Raw genomic sequence first — 24,257 nt, forward strand, 5'->3', positions numbered from 1 at the left:
AACTTTTGCAAGTGTTTATTTCACTGTGACACTGGGGCTGCAGCAGGCTCACTGAGCTGCCATTCACTGCAAGAGTTTTTTACTCCCTACAGGTCATTACAGAATCTAGATGTGGTGTCTGCTCACCTTTCAGTACCTAAGTTACACACAGACCTACATCACTTGTACATTCATCTGTCAGGGACACAACTTAAGAATTTAAAAGTACAGCTCTCTACAAATAAACAAATGGAAACATCATGCAAAAATCAGAAGATGAGACTAACTGACAGATCAGGTTTGCAAGTAGATCGGCAGACAAATTTTAGCTGCCTATTTGCCTGCCCGCAGGAGGAAGAGAGGGGAGTCACTCAGGCTTCTTTTCGCTCTTATGCCCTACCTTACTGCAGGAGACCATCTTGGTTACAGCTTACACTTTCAGAGTTGCAGCAAATTAAGTGTTTTCTGAAGGTGCGAGGAACTTTGAATTTTTCCTTCTGTTCTGTCTGTTCTAGGAGAGTGTTCACTTGCTAGATAATGACAGAAACAGACACCTTATTGTGGAAAAGGTGTGGGATGCCTGTACAGAGCTTTGATTTAAAAAACTAAAGCCTAATAGGCAAGACAAAGTTTCTAGCACTTGGACCAAAAAACAAAAATTTAAAAAAAAAATCACATCATGATGGAACTATTTACATTGTTTGGCGGGAAACAAGTTAAGAAATTAAATGCTGTAGCCCCACAATATGAATTTATCTTCAGCTACATTTAGATCTTGCCAAAAGAAGTGGAGAGAGGTTGCCCATAGGGAGAACAGGACATTAACAAGGGATCGTAGTTTTTAAAACTCTGTACTATTCTCTATAACCAAACTCATCGAAACTTGAAACGAAAATGTTTCTTTAAAGAAATGTTCTACTTTTTCTTCATCACACACACTGGGCTGTTTTTGTAGGGTAGTTTGCAAGTGCTGGAATGCTAGCGGTAGTGATACACTTGTTTGAGGAATAAAAAATGTTTACAGAGGGGAAAGAAATAATGCAATGATTCTGAAGATAGACAGATGGCAGGAAAACAGAGATGAAATTGTTTGCATTGTGCCTGGGCCAGTGCCTTTTTAATTACACCAACAGACTGTTCTGAGTCACGTTAAAACAAGCGCTTATACACAACTGCCAGGAAAGTGAGATTTACAAACGAGTAGTTTAATTTTGTAGGAGTCAGTTATAGTTGCCTTTCACTGTCTCGCCTAAGACTAAATATAATGTAATTTTAAGGCATAATTTAATATCCATTTATTCCTAAAGCAATTGAAAATTTAACAAGCAAAGATGTCAGACAATGAAAACCCAACAATAGCTAGTTTGACAAGGGTGAAAGCCATTACAATATGTACAGTGCAGAATCAGCCTTCAAACAAGGGAGTCTTGTTTTAAAAAAGCAAATGCAGACCCAGATTCTAGAAAAGCAAACATTGCTGACAAAAGGAATGTCCATTAGAGTCCATTTCCCACTAGAGCTACTTTTTAAAAGGGAGGAAGAAGTGACTATTGCCAGTACTGCCTGATTAGGATAAACTTCACTGATTAACAGCTCCAGGACACATCAAACAGCACTGTTAACGAGTTCAGTACACTGGGAGGCCACACTCTATAGAGTCCCTAGTGTTTAGTGCCTCATAGGAAAAGCCTCTAGTCCACCAAGACGATTTTATACCTATGATTAAGATTCACTAAGCAGTGTAGTACTCAGGTATCATTTTCAAGACACACCCTTAAAGGTGACAGTCCTGTGTGGATTCTAATGCACATCCCCGTGAACAAAGTGTGCTGCACACATACACCTGCCATGCTACAGGCTCTCCCTCTCCAGTGACTGCCAACATCTCACAGCCACCAGAACCTCACATAGACTATTAACATGATAAAAAACACAGCTACAGCTGCCAGTTTGGCATAGGTGGAACGCATGTTAAGGTACTTTGCATCCTGACGGTACTTCTTGGACAAACTGGACAAGTTGTTGGCCTTGGAATCCAAAGCTGTTAAGGAAGAGAAAGTGGAAGCAGATTAATTGCAGGATTAACAGTAACAAGACACTCCCGCCGTATTGTGTTCATAGATAATTGCAGCAGCTCTATTGGAGCTTTATCTGATTTACTGAGCATCCTCCATTCCTCATCTTCTGAAGGATTCCTACATTAAGCTTGTTAGCCAAGCCACAACACAATGCAACAAACTGTTTACCTCCCCAAACAGAAGGGACAACAGTAACTTCATTAGCACCTTCAAAACACTAGCACACTCCTGTCCTTGACACACACCACCAACATTCATCTTCACAGGACAAGAACAGCCCCAAGCCCACAAGGGGCTTTGGCTCCTCCCAAAGTAGGGTTACAAATTGCCAGATGGTTTATGATTAAGGTTGTGATTCTTTCACAGAGGTCACGGATTCTGTGACTTTCTGCAATCTCCACACCTTCTGCAGCGGCTGGTGTGGCTGACTTCAGGGCCACCCCATGGCCAGCTGCACCTGCCGCTGCTGGAGTGACCGCCGGGGCCAGCTGCTCTGGCAGTCCCTGGGGCCAGCCGCACCGCCTGCTGCTCGGGAGGCCCCAGGCAGCTGGCTCTGAGGATTGCTAGAACAGTGGCCGGTGTGGCTGGCTCTGGGGAGCACCCAAGCAGCGGTCCTGGGGCAGCTGGAGCAGTGGCCCCAGGGGTGCTCAGAGGCCATCTGGTGAGCAGTCCCCAGGAGCAGCGGCCGGGGGGCAGCCAATCCCCAGCACTCAAGCAGGGCCTGAAGCAGCAGTAGAGGTTTAGTCGGGTATTTTTGTAAAAGCCATGGATAGGTAACGGGCCGCAAATTTTTATTTATTGCCTGTGACCTGTCCATGACTTTTATACCCCATACTAAATCTTAGCCTTATTTATGATGTAGATCAGACAAATGAAAATGCACTTTCAGCCAGACATACACACTACAAGGCAATCTTGATTCAGGAGGCCCTCTTTGCCACCCAGTCTCAGAATCTTTCCCTCAGCCATCTCCCGCCTGCCAGCCTCAGAGAGAGGAAGGAGTTTCAAAAGCTGAACTCCATGTACCTGAGAGTGCCTCTCCTCGCTGTAAGACTTCTTCAATGTTGGCCACCATGATTCTCTGCACATCCTGTAACTCTGTATTGATGGAGCCTAAGTTCCTTCTTGCCCGGCTGTCAATGTAGAGTTTTTTGGTTTTCTGGATATAAGTGTCTGGAACAAAAGGTGGTTGTCAACATGGAAAACTTTTCCTCCCAGCACTTCCTGCCTGCCATGCGGAGAACATCCCTCGAGCCAGCCTCCACCTCTTTCCCTCCAAAACTGCACCCACCACCACACCTCTTACCCTGCTCTGAGTAGATCCCAACCACCCAACCTCATGACAGCATAGCCCAAGGGCAATTTAATAACCCCTTCCTCCCCTGACAGACACAAGGAGCACTGATGACTTGTTTTAGAGCACGCTGCATCCTGCGTGCCTTTACCAGGGACAAAGCAGTTGGCAGGATGGGTGACCTTTGGACTTACAAGAACAGACCACCCAAAAGAGGACATGTACATCTGAAGCCAATCAGCTCAGAGGTTTCCTCAATGCTTAATGAGTGTTGGCTCCACCATGCTTCACATCCACTTCCCACCCCTCTCCAATGCTGCCATAAAAGTACAGCTGAGGGCTGTTTTGGAAGTCCCTACGTTGTCCAGATGACCTCAAGTGAGAGGAAGTTTGCTGGTTTGCTTCCCACCCTTTAACACAATCAGGGGAGAACCGCTGCCTAGAGTAACAATAGGCTGCCAATGGAGCATGAGCATCCAGTGCTGTCTATCTTTTTCTGGGCTAACCCAGTGCAGAGCATTGCAGAGAGAGTGAGCAAGGTGCACACGAATGCTAACAAGAAAAAGCCAAGACTTAAAAGCAGAAAGTTGGATTGTAGGAAATTTTCCATTTCCCCTACTATTTCTCCATTCACATACCTGGCATTCCTGGCTCATAGAGAGCACCAGATTTCTCCACTGTCAGTGGTAAGTTCCATGGCCTGAGCTGGGAGAGGCCAATGTGGCCAAACAAACAGGATGTTTATTAATTAGTCTCAAGGGGAAGGACCTCACCGAACTCAATGAAGGAATAAGGCCTGGAGACCGTCGGCACCTTCTTTCCATGCTGTTCATCAAACTCGGAATGCAAATCCTCCAGATATGCAAAGGCCAGCTTCTTGGGGAAGGTGGCCTCACACAACACCAGGTAACACACCCCTTTCTCAATAACATAGCTGGAAGAGAACAAACCAGACAAATTTTAACCCTGCCCCTGTAAGACACCACTTTTCCCTTTCCCATATTTCCTTCTCTATGGTGGAGTGTTCCAGCCTTTGGGTTTATTATTATACTACACACAAAAGCATACCAGGTATCGCACAGCAGGCTTCATACGTGTCTCCCCAATACTGGGATACCCTGTCACTGCACTAACCCTTTCCTTTCCTCTGCAAATACCATAATCTCCATCTACTCACCCTCCTAGGAGAATTTATATGAGACATCATATTGGATGATTGGCTGAAATACAGAATCCTAGGGCCTGACCCTGCAAAGTCATGAGAGCACGCAATGCCTGGCAGGTTGGAGCCCTTAATGAGGAGTGGGGAATGACTCCTTTCAGCAAGTTCACCTTACCAGGACATCGTAAAGCATTTTTATTTGGACTTCATAGCTACGAAGGCAGCTGAGTTGGCACAAATCAGCATACTACAGTCTAGCTTTAGCATCCCCTGCTAAGATGAACTGTTTGTTTGGGATGGATATTGTAGTCTAAGTTTCAGGTTCTCGGTGCATTGCTTAGGACACAGTTACTCTACTGAAAGTACTATGACTGAATTTCCACAGTTTTACACGTTAGGCTTCATTTTAAGTCTTTCTGAATGCCTTCGTTTCTCTTTTCCTTTCCCTAACTACAGTGTTATTGAGGCTTCAGATCCTGGGTTCAATCCCTGCCAAAGGCTTTTAACTTCATTTTAACAAAGTTTTGCCTGGGAATTTCCTTAGTGTTTTTGGTTGTTGTTTTAAAAAGTCCTGACATTGGACTTAGCAGAATAAGGGACATTCCCCTCCTCCTGTTGATATTCTGTCATCTGAAGGAGACAGGCACTATACTCCCATGCCCTTTCTGGTAACAAAATGGCAGATTAAATTCAACATTGGTAAGTGCAAAGTAATGCACACTGGAAAAAATAATTCCAAATGTTGGGTTCTAAATTAGCTGTTCTCACTCAAGGAGGATCTTGGCATCACCCTGGACTTCTGCTTAATGTGCAGCAGCAGTAAAAAAGCTTAACAGTATGTTAAGAACTATTAGGAAAAAGAAAGAAAATAAGTCAGATATTATCATAATCCCACTATATAAATCCACAGGGAGAGAAGACTATTGTGGCATCTCCTACAGAGATTCAGAACTGCATCAATCCCCTGGCAATCATCAGATAGGTGATCAGCCCTGCACAGCCTTAGGAGACTAGTTGGGGCACCCCAAACTCCACCCTGGGTGAGTCTTAGGCATAGGACTCCATTTCCCATACACAACGTCTCACAGAGGCAAGCTGAGAAACAGAAATGCTGCTTGCTCATGGGCCGCTGGGACTTCAGGTTTTGTTATCTGACAAGAAAGTGTGATTGTGTCAATAATTTTCAGGCTGTGGCCTCATTCACATGTAGGTTAAGATGAAATATACTAGCTGGTGTAACTGCTTAATGGCACTTTGCTCTATTCCACTTGTTTTGTTTTTGACTAATGAGCCAGGGTTTAATCCCCCTCCCCCCATCCCTTTTTTAGTGTCTATCTATCATTTGTTCTTGCAAGTTTAGTTTTGTCCTTACTTTAGTGTCAGTTTGAGTTCCCATGCCAGAACAGAGAACATGTATTTTATTTCTAATTCAAGAACAAATCCGATTGGATGAAATCCATTGGATTTTGAGATTTAGATCTGAACATACCAAATAGCACTTACCAACCCCTCCACTAACGAGTGCTGCCTGCTGTTGAATGCTCACTGTGATTATGTCTATTACCATGTTTGTTCCTCTTCCAGCCAGTAGTACAGCATACCAGAGAGGGCTGAAAGTCACCTACACTGGATGCAGATATAATTGAATGGCCCAAGTCATGGCATCCAAGAAAGCACATGTGTGTGTTTGGGGGCTTGTTTTAATTTAAATAATTGTGGAAAACTTGTATTGTAGCACCACAGTGATACAAGACAATGAGGACACAGTCCCACCAATAACAATATAACCTCTAAGGCAGGTTGCCTAGGGGTTCAAAACTTATCATGCATATGCACTATTGTGGATTTATTGGCAATAAATGTAACTTGTAAGTCACCTTTCCTTTTCTCTTTACTTAACACCTATATGTAGTGATTTAGCACACTGTTTATTTGTACACTGAAAAAAGAATTGGCCCATTATGGCAATCACTAGGCCGCTGTGTGGAATCAAAGTTTTGAAACCATATAATAGCCTGGTAAACCTGGTATCCATATGTTCAACAGCAGCTTCAAGCATATAGATCTGATTTTTCCTCAGTTTAGCCTCTAGAGACCCAGAAATGTTTAAATCCTTCAAATTTGCCACATTCAAGAATTAATTTTTGGACAGAGAGGCCAGGATTATCTGTTTTTGTTGCACTCCCAACATGGCACTTCCTAGCTTTAGTAAAAAGCCTCAAACAACAATGGAGTTCGCCTTGAACAGTAAGAGTGTAGTCATCATTGTCCACAATGGAACAGAATATACTCACAAATTAGCTTTTTGATTTCCCTAAGAAAGCCCCTAACTTGTTCTACATCAGTCCATGACCCAGTTTCTATAGTATGTTCCAAAACAGTGCTAGCCAAACCATCATTTTTTATCCTTGTCTTCAGTGTTCTGGTCTGACTAGCAACCCAGCACACATACTGGATTCCTCCCAGCATAACTCACAGTTACCTCAAAACATTATCAAGAGCTTGAGCAATCCATAATCTTTCAGGATCCAAAGAGCAAAATGAGAACTTTAACACTGCATTAACACTTTTTTGGCATAAATTTTAACACAATATAAAAACATGTAATTAGCCCTTTTTGCAATGCACATATGTAAGGGGAAAGAGATACAGTTGGCCACCTTTAACTTTTTGCATTCTTGATTTCTGAAGGTTTATCTGTGCAACCTTAATTAATATACTTTTGGAATTTAATTTCTTATATTTATTTTAATATTTTATATTTATTTTAAGAAAGAGAAAAAAAAACACTTCTTTAAGAGCCACCAGCTGGCAAAGGCCATGGGTTGCCTTTCAATGAAACTAGTAATCTGTGTATTTAAAGACTTACAACACTAATCAGCCAAAGGTCAGCTAGTAACTAATTTCACAGCAGACTGCATAGGCACTTATCACCTGCATACCTATCAGTGTGTATACTCACATGCCATGATAACAGTAACATAGTGTACACCAGGCCTGAGTTGGTTGTAAGGCTTTTTTACTTTAATCTCCAACATTAAAATGGCCGAAGAAAATTCTTCAAACTTGGTTTTGGGTCTCAGTGAGAGCCAAATTTTCTTCAAAATTTGTCAGTTTTAAGGCTATTCATATTAACACCTCAGCACATTTGGAGAAGTGCACATTCCACTTTGCTCCACAACAGCTGTCATGGCATTTTTTACTCTGCACTATGTTATTTTCAAGCAGTTAGAACTTCAGTTAACGAAGAACAGTTTTTTCCTCGGCCAAGCTAATGCACTAGCCTCTAAATAGGACTATTTTAGGCCAAATCTCAAACATCTTTTTTTTATTCAGCATTATCAAAAGTTTCATTAGAATTTTTGTTTAAAACTAAAACTGATTTTTATTGTTCATCTGTGACTTTATGTCTCATCCTAAAAATGGCACCAGCAGCAATCTGCACCCCTTAACACAGGGATGGGCAAACTGTTCGGGCTGAGGGCCATATCTGAGTGGGGAAATTGTATGCAGGGCCGGGGCAGGGAGTGCGGGTGTGGGAGGGGGCTCAGGGCAAGGAATTGGGTCAGAGGAGGTGTGCGGGGTGTATGGGGAGCTCAGGGAAAGGGGTTGGGGTGCAGGAGGGGTGCGGCGTGCAGGAGGGGGCTCAGGGCAGGGGTGCAGACTGCGGGAGGGAGCTCGGGGCAGGGGCTGGGGTGCAGGAGGGCTGTGGGGTGTGGCAGGGGGCTCAGGGCAGGGGGTTGGGGTGCACGGGTGCAGCAGGGAGCTCAGGGCAGGGAGTTGGGGTTCAGGAGGGGTGCAGGGTGTACGAGGGGGCTCAGGGCAGGGAGTTGGGGTGCACAGGGGTGCAGCGGGGAGCTCAGGGCAGGGAGTTGGGGTGGACGGGTGCAGAGTGTACGAGGGGGCTCAGGGCAGGGAGTTGGGGTGCAGGAGGGGTGTGAGGTGCAGGCAGGGGCTTATGGCAGGGAGTTAGGGGGCGGGGTGCAGGAGGGGTTCGGGCTCCAGCCAGGCGCCGCTTACCTAAAGCAGCTCCGGGGTGGCAGCGGCATGCACCGGGGGCAGGGCAGGCTCCTGTCCTGCAGGCCTGCCTTGTCCCCGGCCCCGGCCGCTCCAGGAAGTGCTGCGGCCCCTGGGGGAGGGTGGGGCGGAGTGCTCCGTGCCCTGTGCCCTTACCTCCCCCGAAGTTCCCATTGGCTGCGGTTCCCCATTCCCAGCCAATGGGAGCTACAGGGGGCAGTGCCTGTAGGCAAGGGCAATGTACAGAGCCCCCCACTCGGGCACTGCAGGGGCGTGGTGCCAGCCACTTCTGCAGAGAAGCGCGGGGCCCACGGCGCCACAGAAGGCAATCCCATGGGCCAGATCTGGCCTGTGGGCTGTAGTTTGCCCACCCCTGCCTTAACAGCTGGCTGAAGAACTGCTTCAATGCTGACTCACAGGGCAAAGTGCTCCTCCCCTGCCTACTCACCCACAACACTTCCAACACCCCTCATCTGCCCCTCTAAGATCTCCCAGAGAAATACTGCACTTGGCTGAATTTTCTTAGTTTAACAGCTCTGATGAGATCAAAGCCACTGCAAGGTGGTTGTGATCCATAAATAACTGAGACCAAAAAACTGGATAGCCTTTTTTGATATAGTTATAAGTTTGGTAAGCAGAGAGAGCCACGGACACTACATAGCAAGAGCTTTACTATGATTTAGATATCATCGTCCCCAGGCATCTAAGTGGAAGTCAGAATGATGTCTAGATAATATTGTGGTATGGAAACAAATGACTCAGATTGACTGCAAACTGGAAAAAGGTATCAAGTAGCATCTTTGGGAATAGAAATTCTCAACACAGGAATTGTCTGACTGGATCAAACCAGTGGGCTACCTAGTCCAGCATTCTATTGCCAACAATGGCCAGCACCAGACTGCTTCAGAGAAAAGTGAAAAAACGTGAAAAAACCTGCAGTAAGTGATTATGAGTAAACCTATCTTGAGGAAAGCTGCCTCCTAGGTCCCAACTATTAGAGACTGGCTTTGTGCCATGAGGGTGCTTCCAAACAAGGGTTTTTAAACTCTAGATATTTTTACCTATACAATTTTTTAAAATCTTGCTACCTTCTTGCCCTCAATGAGATCCTGTGGCAATTAATTGCATTGAAAACAATTTCCTTTATCAGTTTTGACATTGCCACCTTTTCGTTTACTTGGCTGTTCCCTTGTTTTTGTGTTATGAGAGAAAGTGATTAGAGGTGCCTCTACCATCTCTATAACTTTCATCATTTTGTATACTTTTATGGCCCCTCTTATTAATCTTCTCTCTAAAGGTAGCAAGTCAAATGTTTTCAATCTTTAGTTTAAAACCTAGGAGGTGCCAGAGTTAAAATTATTCCCTCCAATGTGCATAGCTTTGAAAGTGTCAACATTTCACTTCAACTGCCACTGTGCTGCCTAGCTTGGTAAGGTCCCTCTGAAGTTCATCAGTCTTCTCAGGTCTTAACCTACATGATGTTGTGTTGCCTGCAGATTTTGCCAGCTCACCGCTTACCCTGAGCAAGTCTGCTAGAACTATGTTGTACATCAGTAAGATTTGCAGATGACCCTAACTTAGAAGGGTTTACAATGAAAGCAAAGGGCAAACATTATGGAAGGTTTTAGAGAGAGACAGCAAACTCAAAGGGATGAGTTAAATGCAGCTAAGACACTTCAGGATAATCATACTAGACAAAACTGTATAAAATATGGACAATGCTTGCTGGAGAGCAGAAATGCTGAGGAGATTCAGGGAAATAACGAACAACAAATTAGATGAGCTCGCAGTGCAAGGCTGATACATGAAAGATATGCCATAGTGGAATGGAAAGAGAAGAGAATCTTGTATAGGAAGAATCAACTGTGGTAATGCTAACCTAAGTATAGGTGGGATGCCCCACTATTAAAAAAATATATTGATAAATCTCAGAGAATCCAAAGGACAACAGATGCTAGAATGATTAGTAGGCACAACCTGTAGAGAAAACTTAAAGGGAACCAAATATATGCACTCTACAGAAAAGAGAGTGGCAGAATACAAGAACTGGATTGGAATGCATGAAGTCTAACAATGCTAGAGAAGAAACGAAATTTTAAAATGATTGAAAGGATATAAAAGGAAACAACACTCTCTCTGAGCACAGGTTTCCCATGGTCTGGTGGGATGACTCTTGCTCTTCTCTGGTGGCCCAATTTCTAGTATACCTCCAATGTCTCCTGGAAGTACCTTTCAGTTTTCTATAGATGTAGGTTGGAATACCTACATTTTCCACCTTAATCTCTACAGCATGTTATACTTACTGGAAAGCCATGGATCCTGCTTCTAGGGTGCATCTGGTAGGCGACTGTTCATTCAACTTCCGGAAAAGTTGTTTAGCTTGGCTCTGATACTGCTGCAGGTCCCGACCTGACTGAGAAGGGAAAAAAGTCTATTAGGCATGGTTCTACCATATGGCAGAATGAACTGCAAAAAATACAACAACCTCTTAAGGTATAGACAGGCCCTTTCCCACAAGGAAACTAACATGATATCCATAGCTAACCTCAAACAGTTTTTACCAGAATTGGATCTGAAGTCAATGGACACAGTCAAACTAAGTGGTAGGTGCTGGTAAATCTCAGGAATCTACCGCTGATGAATATCTCAGTCCCCATTTAGGAGGTCTCTTAGGGAGTTTTGTTTTGTTTTTTGTAGCATCTCTTGTGGAGGGTCTTGGTCCAGAGAAGGTGCTTCAGTCTCTCTGCCCTGAGGGAGAGGGGAAGAGTTCATGATTCACAGGGTATGTCTATACTGCAGTGTCAGCCCCAGGTTTGAACTCAGGCTTAAGCCTACCCGACTCCCATCTGTCTACACACAAATCATGCCAACTCAGGACTTGGACCCTGGGTCCCAGTACCCCACGGGTGAAGGGTCCACGTCTGAGTCAAACTGGAAAACAGGCTTCAAGCCCTATTACTTTGCAGTGTAGACACAGCCCTGCTAGATTCACGCTCTTCCAAAAATGTCCTACAATCCCACAGGCCAGCTTTCTTTGTCCTCTGGACAGTCAAGTTTTCCCACATGGCACCATGAACAAAGGGGTAGAGTGGACACACATTTTGGGAGGGTGCTAAGAAGTCTGGGATAAAGGTGGTTGAACTCAGACCAGCATAATGTAGCGTGGATGGTGGAGCCCCAAGATGGTCAAGTCTCAGTTAACAAATCCTGGGTCTGCTAACTTAAATTCTACTAACCTGGGCTTACGCTGCAGTGAAGACATACTGCCAGGATCTCTCTCTCCAGGAATATTAGCTTGCTCCCTCAAAAAAGTGTACATGTATGTGAGATTCTCACTGATGGGTGGGTCTTGGCGTCTAACACAGTTTTGATCTACTTTGGGATCTCAGTGCTGGAAGGCTCTCTAGGAACTTCATTGATATTGGGGAGACACATGGTCTCTCTCTCGGAGTCTAGATGCTGGGGGGACACGGGGTGCCTAGATCTTGGTGCCAAATCTAGTCTCTGCCTTTTTCAAGGGCTATAAGTCTTGGTCTGCACACGTACATCAGGCAGGGGTGTGAAAAAACCACCCCCCTGACATCGCTATGCTAAACTAACCCCCAGGACAGATGCAACTACGTTGATGGAAGAATGCTTCTGTCACATAAATAGTATCGTTTGGGGAGGTGGCACTCCTACCCAACAGAAAAGACTTTTAATCAATGTAGGCTGTGTCTGCTGTAGCCTATAAAAACAGGTTAAATCAAAATTAGGCTTAGGTTTAAGTGAGCTTAAGTGTAGACAGGTATGGAAAATTAAAGCTGGTAGTTTAAAAAAAAAAAAAAGGCTAAAAATAAATTGAAAATAGTAAAATAAAAAAACTGAAGGTAACAAAGACATGACCCAAAGTGTTTTAGCAGGATTTTTAATAAAACATTTTAAAATTTAAATATCATTTATTAAATGATTATATTAATAGTTTGAAAATAACACTGGTGCAAGTGTTAATTTAAATAATGTATAATGTAAAGAGCCAATAAAAAGGTGGCAAAAATGTAAATCTGGTTATGGGTAAGTTTGATGTTAATGGGTATTATAATTGGTTATAAAAGAAGTAACCTTGCTGAATTGGAAAAGAGCTCCAACTAACATTAAAAAGGTACCGTTAGGTTCCAGAATTATAAGGCTTTACTTCACTCTGTTGTCAGTGGACTAATCGCCCATTAATACACTAGTTCATCTATTTCTATTTCATGTCTTTCTCTCGGTGCCAGGGGGTGGGGGAGTCTAGTCTCCAACGGGGTCACAGTGCGAGAAGAACAGTGCCAAATGTCATCAACCTTGCATGAAACTCACGTTTGCCAGCAGAGTCAAGCACTACCAAAGCCTTCTGAGGGCACAAATCCAACTCACCTAGGGTCTGCTTTGCAAGCCTCCACACAGGCTCTGTGTCCCCCCTGGGACGGATATGAGTCTGAGGGGGGCTCTGGGAGAGGAAGAGGGAGTGTGCGCCTGGGGAAGGGCTCTGGCTCGGGAAGGGGAGCCCTCTGAACAGAGAAAGGAGGAATCTGGGGAGGATCTCGGGGGCTCTGGGCCGGGAGGGGGGAGACCTGTCGGGAGCGGGATGATTCGGGGGGGGCTCTGGGCCGGGAGAGGGTGGGGCCTGGGGGGGGTCTCGAGGCCGGGAGTCTCGGTCTCTCACCTGCTCATCCTCCTGCATGGAGGCGGCCAGGGGGAGCCCGTCCGCCACCCGCGCGATCATAGTCAGCAGCACCATGTCTGCGCCCTTCCAACCCGGGAGCCGCTGCTCGGCCCCGCGCGCGCCCTGCCTGCCAGCTGCCACCCGCCACCCTCTGACTGGCCTCTACTACTGAGGTGGCCGGAAACAGCCAGCGCAGCATCCGGGCTACGCCACTGGAACTGCCGGGTTACTTCCGGTCCGCTGCTGAACGCAACCCGACCGGCACCATCCACTTCCGGTGGGAGCGGCCCGGGGAGGGGATGCCCGTGGCCGCGAAGGGAGCGACTCTAGGGGATCAAAGCCGGGAGGTCCGAGCGGGTGCTGGGTCGCGCTCCGCTCAGGAGCGGAGTAGGGCGAGCCTAGGGCCAGGGGAGTCGCCGCTGCCCATCCCGCACCGGGCTCCCACTCCACCCGATGGGGACGTGAGCTAGGCCCCACGCCCTGAGCAGGCCCGACCCCCGCGCTGGAGGCCGGGCTGCCAGGGCTCGGGCCGGGAGGGGAACAAGCCTGCCCCTTTCGCCCATCCCGCCGGAGAAAGCGCTGAGCCTTCCCGCTGCTGCCCTGGGCTTTACTACCCGTTTGCGCAGGGTCATCCTATGTGGGGCTGACGGGTTTGTCGTCATGGCCTCCCAAATCCTGGTCTAGAAATGCTGTAAGTTCGGCACAAAACATGAAGTCGAGTGATTCCGTAGTCGGCCAAGGGATCCCTTGCATTTTGTTCACTTCTCGCTGTAGTTATTTTATTGTGTGTATGACGTATGTGCTGTGAATACCCAGTTAAATAACATCCTCTTTTACACTGAATTTGTGTGGTCACATGTTCTCAGGTGTCTAACTCCACAAGCCTTACCGTTAACTCCCCCTTTGCTGTGTTTTCCAGAGTGAATGGCTGTAGAGTACTTGTGGCACCTTAGGCCTGGTCTACACTAGGAGTTTATGTCGGATTTAGCAGCATTAATTCGACTTAACCGTGCACCCGTCCACACCAGGAAGCTAATTAGTTCGACCTAGAGGGCTCTTTAGTTCGAATTCTGTACTCCTCCCCGACGAGGGGAGTAGCGCTAAATTCGACATGGCTATGTCGAATTAGGCTATGTGTGGACGGAAATTGACCTTAGTAGCTCCGGGAGCTATCCCACGGTGCACCACTCTGTTGACGCTCTGGACAGCAGTCTGAGCTTGGATGTTCTGACCAGCCACACAGGAAATGCCCAGGGAAAATTTGACACGCTCCGGCGCCTTGTGGATGTTCTGCAGGACCGCAGGCAGGAGGACAGAGCCCCCCTGCACTGTATCTGCAACCGCCGTCCCCCGCCACAAAGTCCCAACCCCCCCTCACCCAAAGTAACAAGAAGGAGGGGCGACAGGGGCCGTGAAAAATGTCACTGCACCCCTGTAGAGTGCACAAATACAAGAAGGCTCTCATTCCCTACATGTTGAGAAGTCCTTCCCTTCCTGGCTCACCGAAGCCCCAATCCCAGTTTCATCCCCTAACTGTGTAGTTGATTATTAAAAGTAGTTTGCTGTTAATTACTATTTCCGTCAAGTTTTTCTACAGAAGACTGTCTGTGAAGGGGGAGGGGAAGGGGGTTGTTAATTGCATAGGACAGTCACCTTTACCAGGGTACAGACACGGGGCAGGATCAACAGCAGGTCACACACACAGTGCAGTCAGTAGGCACCCTGGTCGGTCTGGGAGGTGTTTTCCATGTTCTGTGTGGGTGGGGGGTACGTGACTTTGTGGCATGGGAGGGTGGTTACAGAACTTATGCAGCTGTCCTTGTCCCGGACCACAGAGCCACACAGCAGGGGAATCTGTAACCGTCCTCCCCCGCCACAAGGTCACGTAGCCACCGCACACAGAGTCCCGAAAAGGAGGGATGGCAGGCTCCGTTGAAACAACCAGTCCGGCACTGCAGACCGCTCTAGGAGCAGGAGCCTATCATTCCTCGAGTGTAGAAGCGGTGTTAACATCACTGCACACCCTACCCACCACAGTCTGCGTCCCTGTTTCAACCCTTTAACGCGAATTCATTAATAAAGAAAACGTTGTTAATTAACAATGTTCCATTAACTTTATTTTTAAACATGTGTTGGAAGGGGGGAAACGTGGTGAACGGGCTATGTAACCGCAGAAGAAAATCAACAGTAACTGAAGCAGGGGCAGGTTCAGCTTCTCTGTAAAGAAACTGAAAAGTCACAGGTTACCCTGCTCCCTGAGGAACCTAGCTTCCAAAGCCTCCCGGATGCACAGCGCTTCTAATCGCACGGCTGTCTGGCTGAGCGTAATCAGCAGCCAGGCGATTTGCCTCAACCTCCCATCCCGCCATAAAGGTCTCCCCCTTGCTCTCACAGAGATTGTGGAGCACACAGCAAGCTGCAATAACAATGGGGATATTGGTTTAGCTGAGATCCGAGCGAGTCAGTAAGCTCCTCCATCTCCCCTTGAGACGTCCGAAAGCACGTTGAATGATGACAGTTACCCAAGACCACCCTCGACACATTTTTCCCCCCAGCATGCATTGTGGTGAAATCCCAGAATTCAAATGGGCAGCGGGGACTGCAGGAACTGCGGGATAGCTTCCCACAGTGCACCGCTTCCAATGTCAACGCTTGCCCCGTTAGTGTGGACTCACAAAGTCGAATTAGTGTCCTTAGTGTGGACACACAAATTCGACTTTGTAAGGTCGATTCCACAAATTCGAATTAAGTTAAATCGAACTAATCTGGTAGTGTAGACATACCCTTAGAGACTAACAAATTTTTTTGAGCATAAGCTTTCGTGGGCTACAGCCCACTTCATCGGATGCATAGAGTGGAACATATAAGAAGAGTGTGTGTGTGTGTGTATATATATATATATATATATATACACACACACATACAGAGAAGAAGCCATACCAGCTCTAAGAGGCTAATTAATTAAGATGACCTGTTTTCAGCAGGGAAAAAAAGTTTCATCTTAATTAATTAAAGGTCATCTTAATTAATTAGCCTCTTAGAGCTGGTATGGCATCTTCTCTGTATGTGTATATATATACTCTTCTTATATGTTCCATTCTGTGCACCGATGAAGGGGGCTGTAGCCCACGAAAGCTTATGCTCAAATAAATTTGTTAGTCTCTAAGGTGCCACAAGCACTCCTGTACAGACTAACACGGCTACTACTCTGAAACCTGTAGACTAGAGTAAATCTTGACTTTTATGTAGTACTTATACCTGACGTGCCAGGTTAAAAGTTGGGGCACAGTAATTCCTGGAGTTAGTTGCCTCCCTTAGATGGTATTTTAACTTCTAGCAAGATAATCACAAATGAATAATTAATAGACTTTTAAGGGCAAACAGGACCAAAATGATCATAAGAACGACAATACAGGGTCAGACCAAAGGACCATCTAGCTCAGTATCCTGAGGGAATAAACAAAACAGGTAAAAGTGATACATCCGCTGTCATCCAGTCCCAGCTTCTGAGACACCGTCCCTGCCCATGCTGGCTAATAATGTATCTAATTCTTTTTTTTGGACACTGTTATCGTCTTGACCTTCAAGACAAAATTGGCAACATTTGCAGATGATACAAAACTACTTAAGATAGTTAAGACCCACGCAGACTGTGAAGAGCTACAAAAGGATCTCTCAAAACTGGGTGACTGGGCAACAAAATGGCGGATGAAATTTAATGTTGATAAATGTGAAGTAATGCACATTAGAAAGCATAATCCCAATTATACATATAAAACGATGGGCTCTAAATTAGCTGTTATCACTCAAGAAAGAGATCTTGGAGTCATTGTGGATAATTCTCTGAAAACAACCACTCAATGTGCAGCAGCAGTCAAAAAAACAAACAGAATGCTGGGAATAATCGAGAAAGGGATAGATAATAGGACAGAAAATATCATGTTGCCTGTATATAAATCCATGGTACGCCCACATCTTGAACACTGTGTGCAGATGTTGTCGCCGAAGCTCAAAAAAGATATATTGGAATTGGAAAAGGTTCAGAAAAGAGCAACAAAACTAATTAGGGGTATGGAACGGATTCCATATGAGGAGAGATTAATAAGACTGGGACTTTTCACCTTGAAAAAGAGATGGCTAAGGGGAGATATGATTGAGACCTATAAAATCATGACTGGTGTAGAGAAAGTTGATGTCAGCCCGTGGAACTCCTTGCCAGATGATGTGAAGGCCAAGAGCATTACAGGGTTCAAAAAAGCACTAGATAAATTCTTGGAGGATAGGTCCATCAATGGCTATTAGCCAGGATGGGCAGGAATGGTGTGCCTAGCCTTGGTTTGCCAGAAGCTGGGAATGAGCGACAGGAGATGGATTACTTGATGATTACTTGTTCTGTTCGTTCCCTCTGGGGCACCTGGCACTGGCCACTGTCAGAAGACAGGATACTGGGCTAGATGGACCTTTGGTCTGACCCACTAGGGCCGTTCTTATGTTCACAACATCCATAGGTTGACTGTGCATTGTATGAAGAAATACTTCCTTTTGTTTTAAACCTGCTGCCTATTAATTTAATTTGGTGACCCCCTAGTTCTTGTGTTATGAGAAGGAGTAAACAACACTTCCTTATTTACTTTCTCTACACTGGTCATGATTTTATAGACCTCAGTCATATCCTCCCTTAGCCGTCTCTTTTCCATCTGAAAAGTCCCAGTTTTATTAATCTCTCCTCCTATGGAAGCTGTTCCATATCCTTAATCATTTTTGTTGCCCTTTTCTGAATTTTCCAATTCCAATATATCTTTTTTGACATGGGGCAACCACATCTGTACGCATTATTCAAGATGCGGGCATACCATGGATTTACATAGAGGCAATATGATATTTTCTGTCTTACTAGCTATCCCTTTCTTAATGATTCCCAACTTTCTGTTAGCTTTTTTGACTGCTGCTGCATATTGAGTGGATGTTTTCAAAGAACAATCCACAATGATGCCAAGATCTCTTTCTTGAGTGGTAACAGCTAATTTAGACCCCATCATTTTATATGTATATTTGGGATTATGTTTTCCAATGTGCATTACTTGCATTTATCAACACTGAATTTCATCTGCCATTTTGTTGACCAGTCACTCAGTTTTTTTAGATCCTTTTCAGTTTGTAGCTCTTCACAGTCTGCTTTGGACTTAACTATCTTGAGTAGTTTTGTATCATCTGCCAGTTTTGCTGCCTCACTCTTCACCTCTTTTTCCAGATCAGTTATGAATATGTTGAATAGTACTGGTCCCAGTACAGACCCCTAGGGCACACCACTATTTAGGACATAAGAATGGCCATACTGGGTCAGACCAAAGGTTCATCAAGCCCAGTATCCTGTCCTCTGACAGTGGCCAATGGCAGGTGCCTCAAAGGGAATGAACAGACAGGTTATCATCAAGTGATCCATGCCCTGTCACCCAATCCCAGCTTCTGGCAAACAGAGGCTAGGGACACCATTCCTGCCCATCCTGGCTAAGAGCCATTGATGGACCTATCTTCCATGAATCTATCTAGCTCCCTTTTGAACCCCGTTATAGTATTGGCTTTCACAACACCCTCTGGCAAGGAGTTCCAGAGGTTGACAGTGCATTGTATGAAAAAATACTTTCTTGTGTTTGTTTTAAACCTGCTACCTATTAATTTCATTTGGTGGCCCCTAGTTCTTGTGTTATGAAGAGTAAATAACACTTCCATGCTTACTTGCTCTATACCACTCATGATTTTATAGACCTCTATCATATCCCCCTTTAGTTGCCTCTTTTCCAAGCTAAAAAGTCCCAGTCATATTAATCTCTCCTCATACAGAAGCCGTTCTATACCCCTAATCGTTTTTTAGCACTTTTTTTAACCTTTTCCAATTCCAATATATCTTTTTTGAGATGGGGCAACCACATCTGCACACAGTATTCAAGGTGTGGGTGTACCATAGATTTATATATTGGCAATATGATATTTTCTGTCTTATTATCTATCCCTTGATGATTCCCAACATTCTGTTTGCTTTTTTGACTACTGCTGCACATTGAGTGGATGATTTCAGAGAACTGTCCAAGATCTCTTTCTTGAGTGGTAACAGCTAATTTAGACCCCATCATTGTATATGTATAGTTAGGATTATGTTTTTCCAATGTGCATTACTTTGCATTTATCCACATTAAATTTCATCTGCCATTTTGTTGCCCAGTCACCCAGTTTTGTGAGATCCATTTGTAGCTCTTCACAGTCTGCCTGGGACTTAACTATCTTGAGTAGTTTTGTATCATCTGCAAATTTTGCCACCTGTTTACCTTTTTCCAGATCATTTATGAATATGTTAAATAGGACTAGGCCCAGTACAGATCTCTGGGGGACCCCACTATTTACCTCTCTCCATTCTGAAAACTGACCATTTATTCCTACTCTTTGTTTCTTATCTTTTAACCAGTTACTGATCCTTGAGAGGACCTTCCCTCTTACCCCATGACAGCTTACTTTGCTTACAAGCCTTTGGTGAGGGACCTTGTTGTGTTGTCTGACCTCCTCTAAATATGGATCACAGTGCTCCTGGATCTCATATTCATCCCACATAAAGGTAATAATTGGAGATATACCAATCTCCTAGAACTGGAAAGGACCTTGAAAGGTCATTGAGTCCAGCCCCCTGCCTTCACTAGCAGGACCAATTTTTGCCCCAGATCCCTAGGTGGTCTACCTCAAGGATTGAACTCACAACCTTGGGTTTAGCAGGCCAATGCTCAAACCACTGAGCTATCCCTCCCCCACCTTTGCTGTTGATTGCCCCCAAGAACTCCAGATGATTCTTAATCAGAATGTCAAAAGAGGATGTGCTTTGTAATTTTACAGTATCTAAAGTTCTTATGCCAAATTGTAAAGGTAGTACACATAGCACAGTTTTTTTTTAAAATAAGAACAGCAAGATTTCTCTTGCTTATTATTGGAATAATATTTTTAGGTTCATATAGGGATACATGGTCCTGAGCTCTCGAATCCAGTCCTCTTAAATTCCAATCCTGCAAGCTATTATAATTTCAATAGATACAGTAGTATCTAAGGTCATCAGACAAGGAATAGGACCTCAATGTACTATATACACTGTGTTCACAATAAACAGTCTTAGAGTGCTTTCTAGAATTTAAATAATGGGAAGTAATTTACACCAAGCAGGTAAGCAAAAGAAAGACAGGTGCATAACATGCACAGCATAGGTTGAGGTGGACAGGGCCCAAAGAGTTGGTGAGGAGGAAGCAATAAGAGGGAGGAGATGTGTTGGAGTATGCAGGCAGAATTAAGGTTGCCAACCCTCCCAGTTTCACCAGGAGTCTCCTGGAATCACACTCTATCTCCCGGAGGCTACTTCAGCTAAACCAGGAGATTTGGGGCACTAACAATCAGGCGCGGCAGCAGGGCTAAGGCAGGTTCCTTTACCTGCCTTGGCTCCGTGCTGCTCTGGCACTGTCCCTGTGGCCCCCTGGGGGAGGGCAAACAGTGGGGTCTCAGCTGCTCTCACCCCCAGCGCCAACTCTGCAGCTTTCATTGGCCAGGAACTGCAGCCAATGGGAGCTGCAGGGGCGGTGCCTGTGGACAGCAGTGCGCTGAGACCCCCTTGCCCCGCTTTCTAGGTGCTGCTGCCAGAAGAATGTGCTGGTCGCTTTCATGAGCCGCCCGAGGTAAACACTGACCCCCTGACTCTCTCCTGTACCCCAACCCCCTACCCCAGCCTAGAGCCTGCACCTGAATTCCCTCCCAGAGCCTGCATCCCACACCGACTCCTGCACCAAAACTCTGTCCCGGAGCCCACACCTCCTCCAGCACCCAAACTCCCTCCCAGAGCCCACACCCGCTCCTGCATCCTGACCCCCTGCCCCAGCCACCTCCCAGAACCCGCACTCAAACTTCCTCCCCGAGCCTGCACCCCACACCCAGTCCAGCACCCAAACTCCCTCCCAGAGCCCACACCCCCTGCTGCACCCAACCCCCCTGCCCCATCCCAGAGCCCACACCCCTCACCTAAACTGCCTCCCAAAGCCCACACCCCTACCCTGGCCCTGAGCTCCCTCCAGCCCCTTCCCCCCAGCCTGGTGAAAGTGAGTGAGGGTGGGGGATGGAGTGAGCAGGGGCAGGGCCTCAGAGAATGGGCATGACAGGGGTCTTTGGGTTTGCACAATTAGACAGTTGGCAAGCCTAGGAAGAATAGTTCTCAAACTGCTAAATCCTGCTTGCCAGGTTTTTCTCCTTGAACCCTATGGGCTCCCCCCTCTCTAATTCCTCAACTTTATCCACCCCCACCCAGACTCCTTCCTCTGGGCTCTGCCCCTCCTTTCCTCTTTAGATTTTGCCACCTCTCTCTTTTCAGGCTCCTCTGCTCCGTTGGTTCCTCCCACACATTTATGGATTCCTTCTCCCTATAGGCTCAGGCCCTATGCTACCAGCACTCCCAGCTATCTTCGAGACACCACTGACTTCCTGAGGAAACTACAATCCATCAGTGATCTTCCAGAAAACACCATTCTGGCCACTATGGATGTGGAAGCCCTCTACACTAACATTCCACACGAAGATGGACTACAAGCCATCAGGAACAGTATCCCCGATAATATCACGGCTAACCTGGTGGCTGAACTTTGTGACTTTGTCCTCACCCACAACTATTTCACATTTGGGGACAATATATATCTTCAAGTCAGTGGCACTGCTATGGGTACCCGCATGGCCCCTCAGTATGCCAACATGTTTATGGCTGACTTAGAACAACGCTTCCTTAACTCTCGTTCCCTAACACCCCTACTCTACTTGCGCTACATTGATGACATCTTCATCATCTGGACTCATGGAAAAGAAGCCCTCGAGGAATTCCACCGAGATTTTAACAATTTCCATCCCACCATCAACCTCAGCCTAGACCAATCCACACAAGCGGTCCATTTCCTAGACACTACTGTGCTAATAAACGATGGTCACATAAATACCACCCTATACCGGAAACCCACTGACCGCTATACTTACTTACATGCCTCCAGCTTCCATCCTGGACACACCACACGATCCATTGTCTACAGCCAAGCTCTAAGATACAACCGTATTTGCTCCAATCCCTCAGACAGAGATAAACACCTACAAGATCTCTATCAAGCATTCTTAAACCTACAATACCCACCTGCTGAAGTGAAAAAACAGATTGACAGAGCCAGAAGAGTACCCAGAAGCCACCTACTACAGGACAGGCCTAAAAAAGAAAATAACAGAACACCACTAGCCATCACCTACAGCCCCCAACTAAAACCTCTCCAGCGCATCATCAAAGATTTACAACCTATCCTTAAAGATGATCCCTCACTCTCACAGATCTTGGGAGACAGGCCAGTCCTCGCTTATAGACAGCCTCCCAACCTGAAGCAAATACTCACCAGCAACCGCACACCATACAACATAAACACTAACCCAGGAACCTATCCTTGCAATAAAGCCCGATGCCAGCTCTGTCCACATATCCATTCAAGTGACACCATCACAGGACCTAATCACATCAGACACACCATCAGGGGCTCGTACACCTGCACATCTACCAACGTGATATATGCCATCATGTGCCAGCAATGCCCCTCTGCCATGTACATTGGCCAAACCGGACAGTCTCTACGCAAAAGAATAAATGGACACAAATCTGACATCAGGAATCATAACATTCAAAAACCAGTGGGAGAACACTTCAAGCCTTTCTAACCACTCAGTGACAGACTTGAAGGTGGCAATTTTGCAACAAAAAAACTTCAAAAACAGACTCCAAAGAGAGACTGCTGAACTTGAATTAATATGCAAACTAGATACTATTAACTGTGGTCTAAACAAAGACTGGGAATGGTTGGGTCATTACACCAATTGAATCTATTTCCCTATGTTAAGTTCTCCTCACACCTTCTATGGGCCATCTTAATTATCACTTCAAAAAGTTTTTTTTCCTCCTGCTAACGATAGCTCATCTCAATTGATTAGACTCTGCCTGTTGGTATGCATACTTCCACCTTTTCATGTTCTCTGTATGTATAAATATCTCCTGTCTGTGTGTTCCATTCTATGCATCCGAAGAAGTGAGCTTTAGCTCACGAAAGCTCATGCTAAAATAAATTTGTTAGTCTTTAAGGTGCCACAAGTACTCCTGTTTTTTTTGCGGATACAGACTAACACGGCTGCTACTCTGAAACTTCTCCCTATGGTTTCCCATTCTTTCCCCAAACAACTTCTCATCTCCCCTGTCTTTTCCTCATGCAGGTTCGTTCTGCTTCCTTCTCCAGGCTCCTCACGTCTCCCAGTCTTTTGCCTTGCCGGCCTCTGTTCAAACTCCCCCTTTCTTATCCCTAAGATCGTCCCCTTCAACTCTCCAAAACCTGCCTTTCCCCAGGCTCTTCCACTTCCCTTCTGCTGACTCCTATCCTTTTTCTTCCTAAGCACCTCCCTATAGACTTCTGTCCGTGTCTCTCCCTTCCCCAAACTCCTCCCCCCGTCTCCAGGCTCTGCAGGGTGAAGACAAAGAGACATTCTTTAAATAGCAACTAGAGAACTCAGACAGGAAGCTTCTACCATTATTAAGCTCCCTGCTGCAACACATCCTTATCTTCTCCGGTAACGGTAGAGGACCCGGAACTCTATAACCCCTGCACGGCAAACCCACTCCAGCACCCAACTCCCTTTCAGAGCCCACACCCTCTCCTGCACCCAACCCCCCTGCCCCATCCCAGAGCCCACAACCCCTCACCTAAACTGCCTCCCAAAGCCCACACCCCTACCCTGGCCCTGAACTCCCTCCAGCCCCTTCCCCCCGGGTCCTCTCTGCTCTCTAGGCTCCGAGTCCCGGGCTGCCCCTCCAGCGCACCTTTTCTCACGGTGCGCCCCGCCCTTTCCTAAGCCCCGCCCCTTCTTTACCTAGGCCCCGCCCTTCCCCCCTCCCCTCCCCTCCCCCCGCAGACCTCTGGCCCCGCCCCCTCCATGTGACCCTGGCCGGCCGCGGTAGGC

General features: G+C 46.1%; 1 protein-coding gene across 1 annotated transcript; it reads right to left on the reverse strand.

Moving 5' to 3' along the window:
* Positions 1 to 13,403, reverse strand: SEC22B (SEC22 homolog B, vesicle trafficking protein). The gene is made up of 5 exons (XM_045028420.1): positions 13,215 to 13,403; positions 10,834 to 10,943; positions 4,125 to 4,285; positions 3,084 to 3,230; positions 1 to 2,020 (listed from the first exon to the last, which is right to left on the reverse strand). The coding sequence occupies exons 1-5, from the start codon at positions 13,287 to 13,289 to the stop codon at positions 1,866 to 1,868; spliced, it is 648 nt and encodes a 215-aa protein (XP_044884355.1). The 5' UTR covers positions 13,290 to 13,403; the 3' UTR covers positions 1 to 1,865.
* Positions 13,404 to 24,257: the final 10,854 nt, after the last annotated feature.

Source organism: Mauremys mutica, chromosome 8, assembly GCF_020497125.1.
Source record: "Mauremys mutica isolate MM-2020 ecotype Southern chromosome 8, ASM2049712v1, whole genome shotgun sequence".
In the NCBI taxonomy this organism is placed as follows: domain Eukaryota; kingdom Metazoa; phylum Chordata; order Testudines; family Geoemydidae; genus Mauremys; species Mauremys mutica.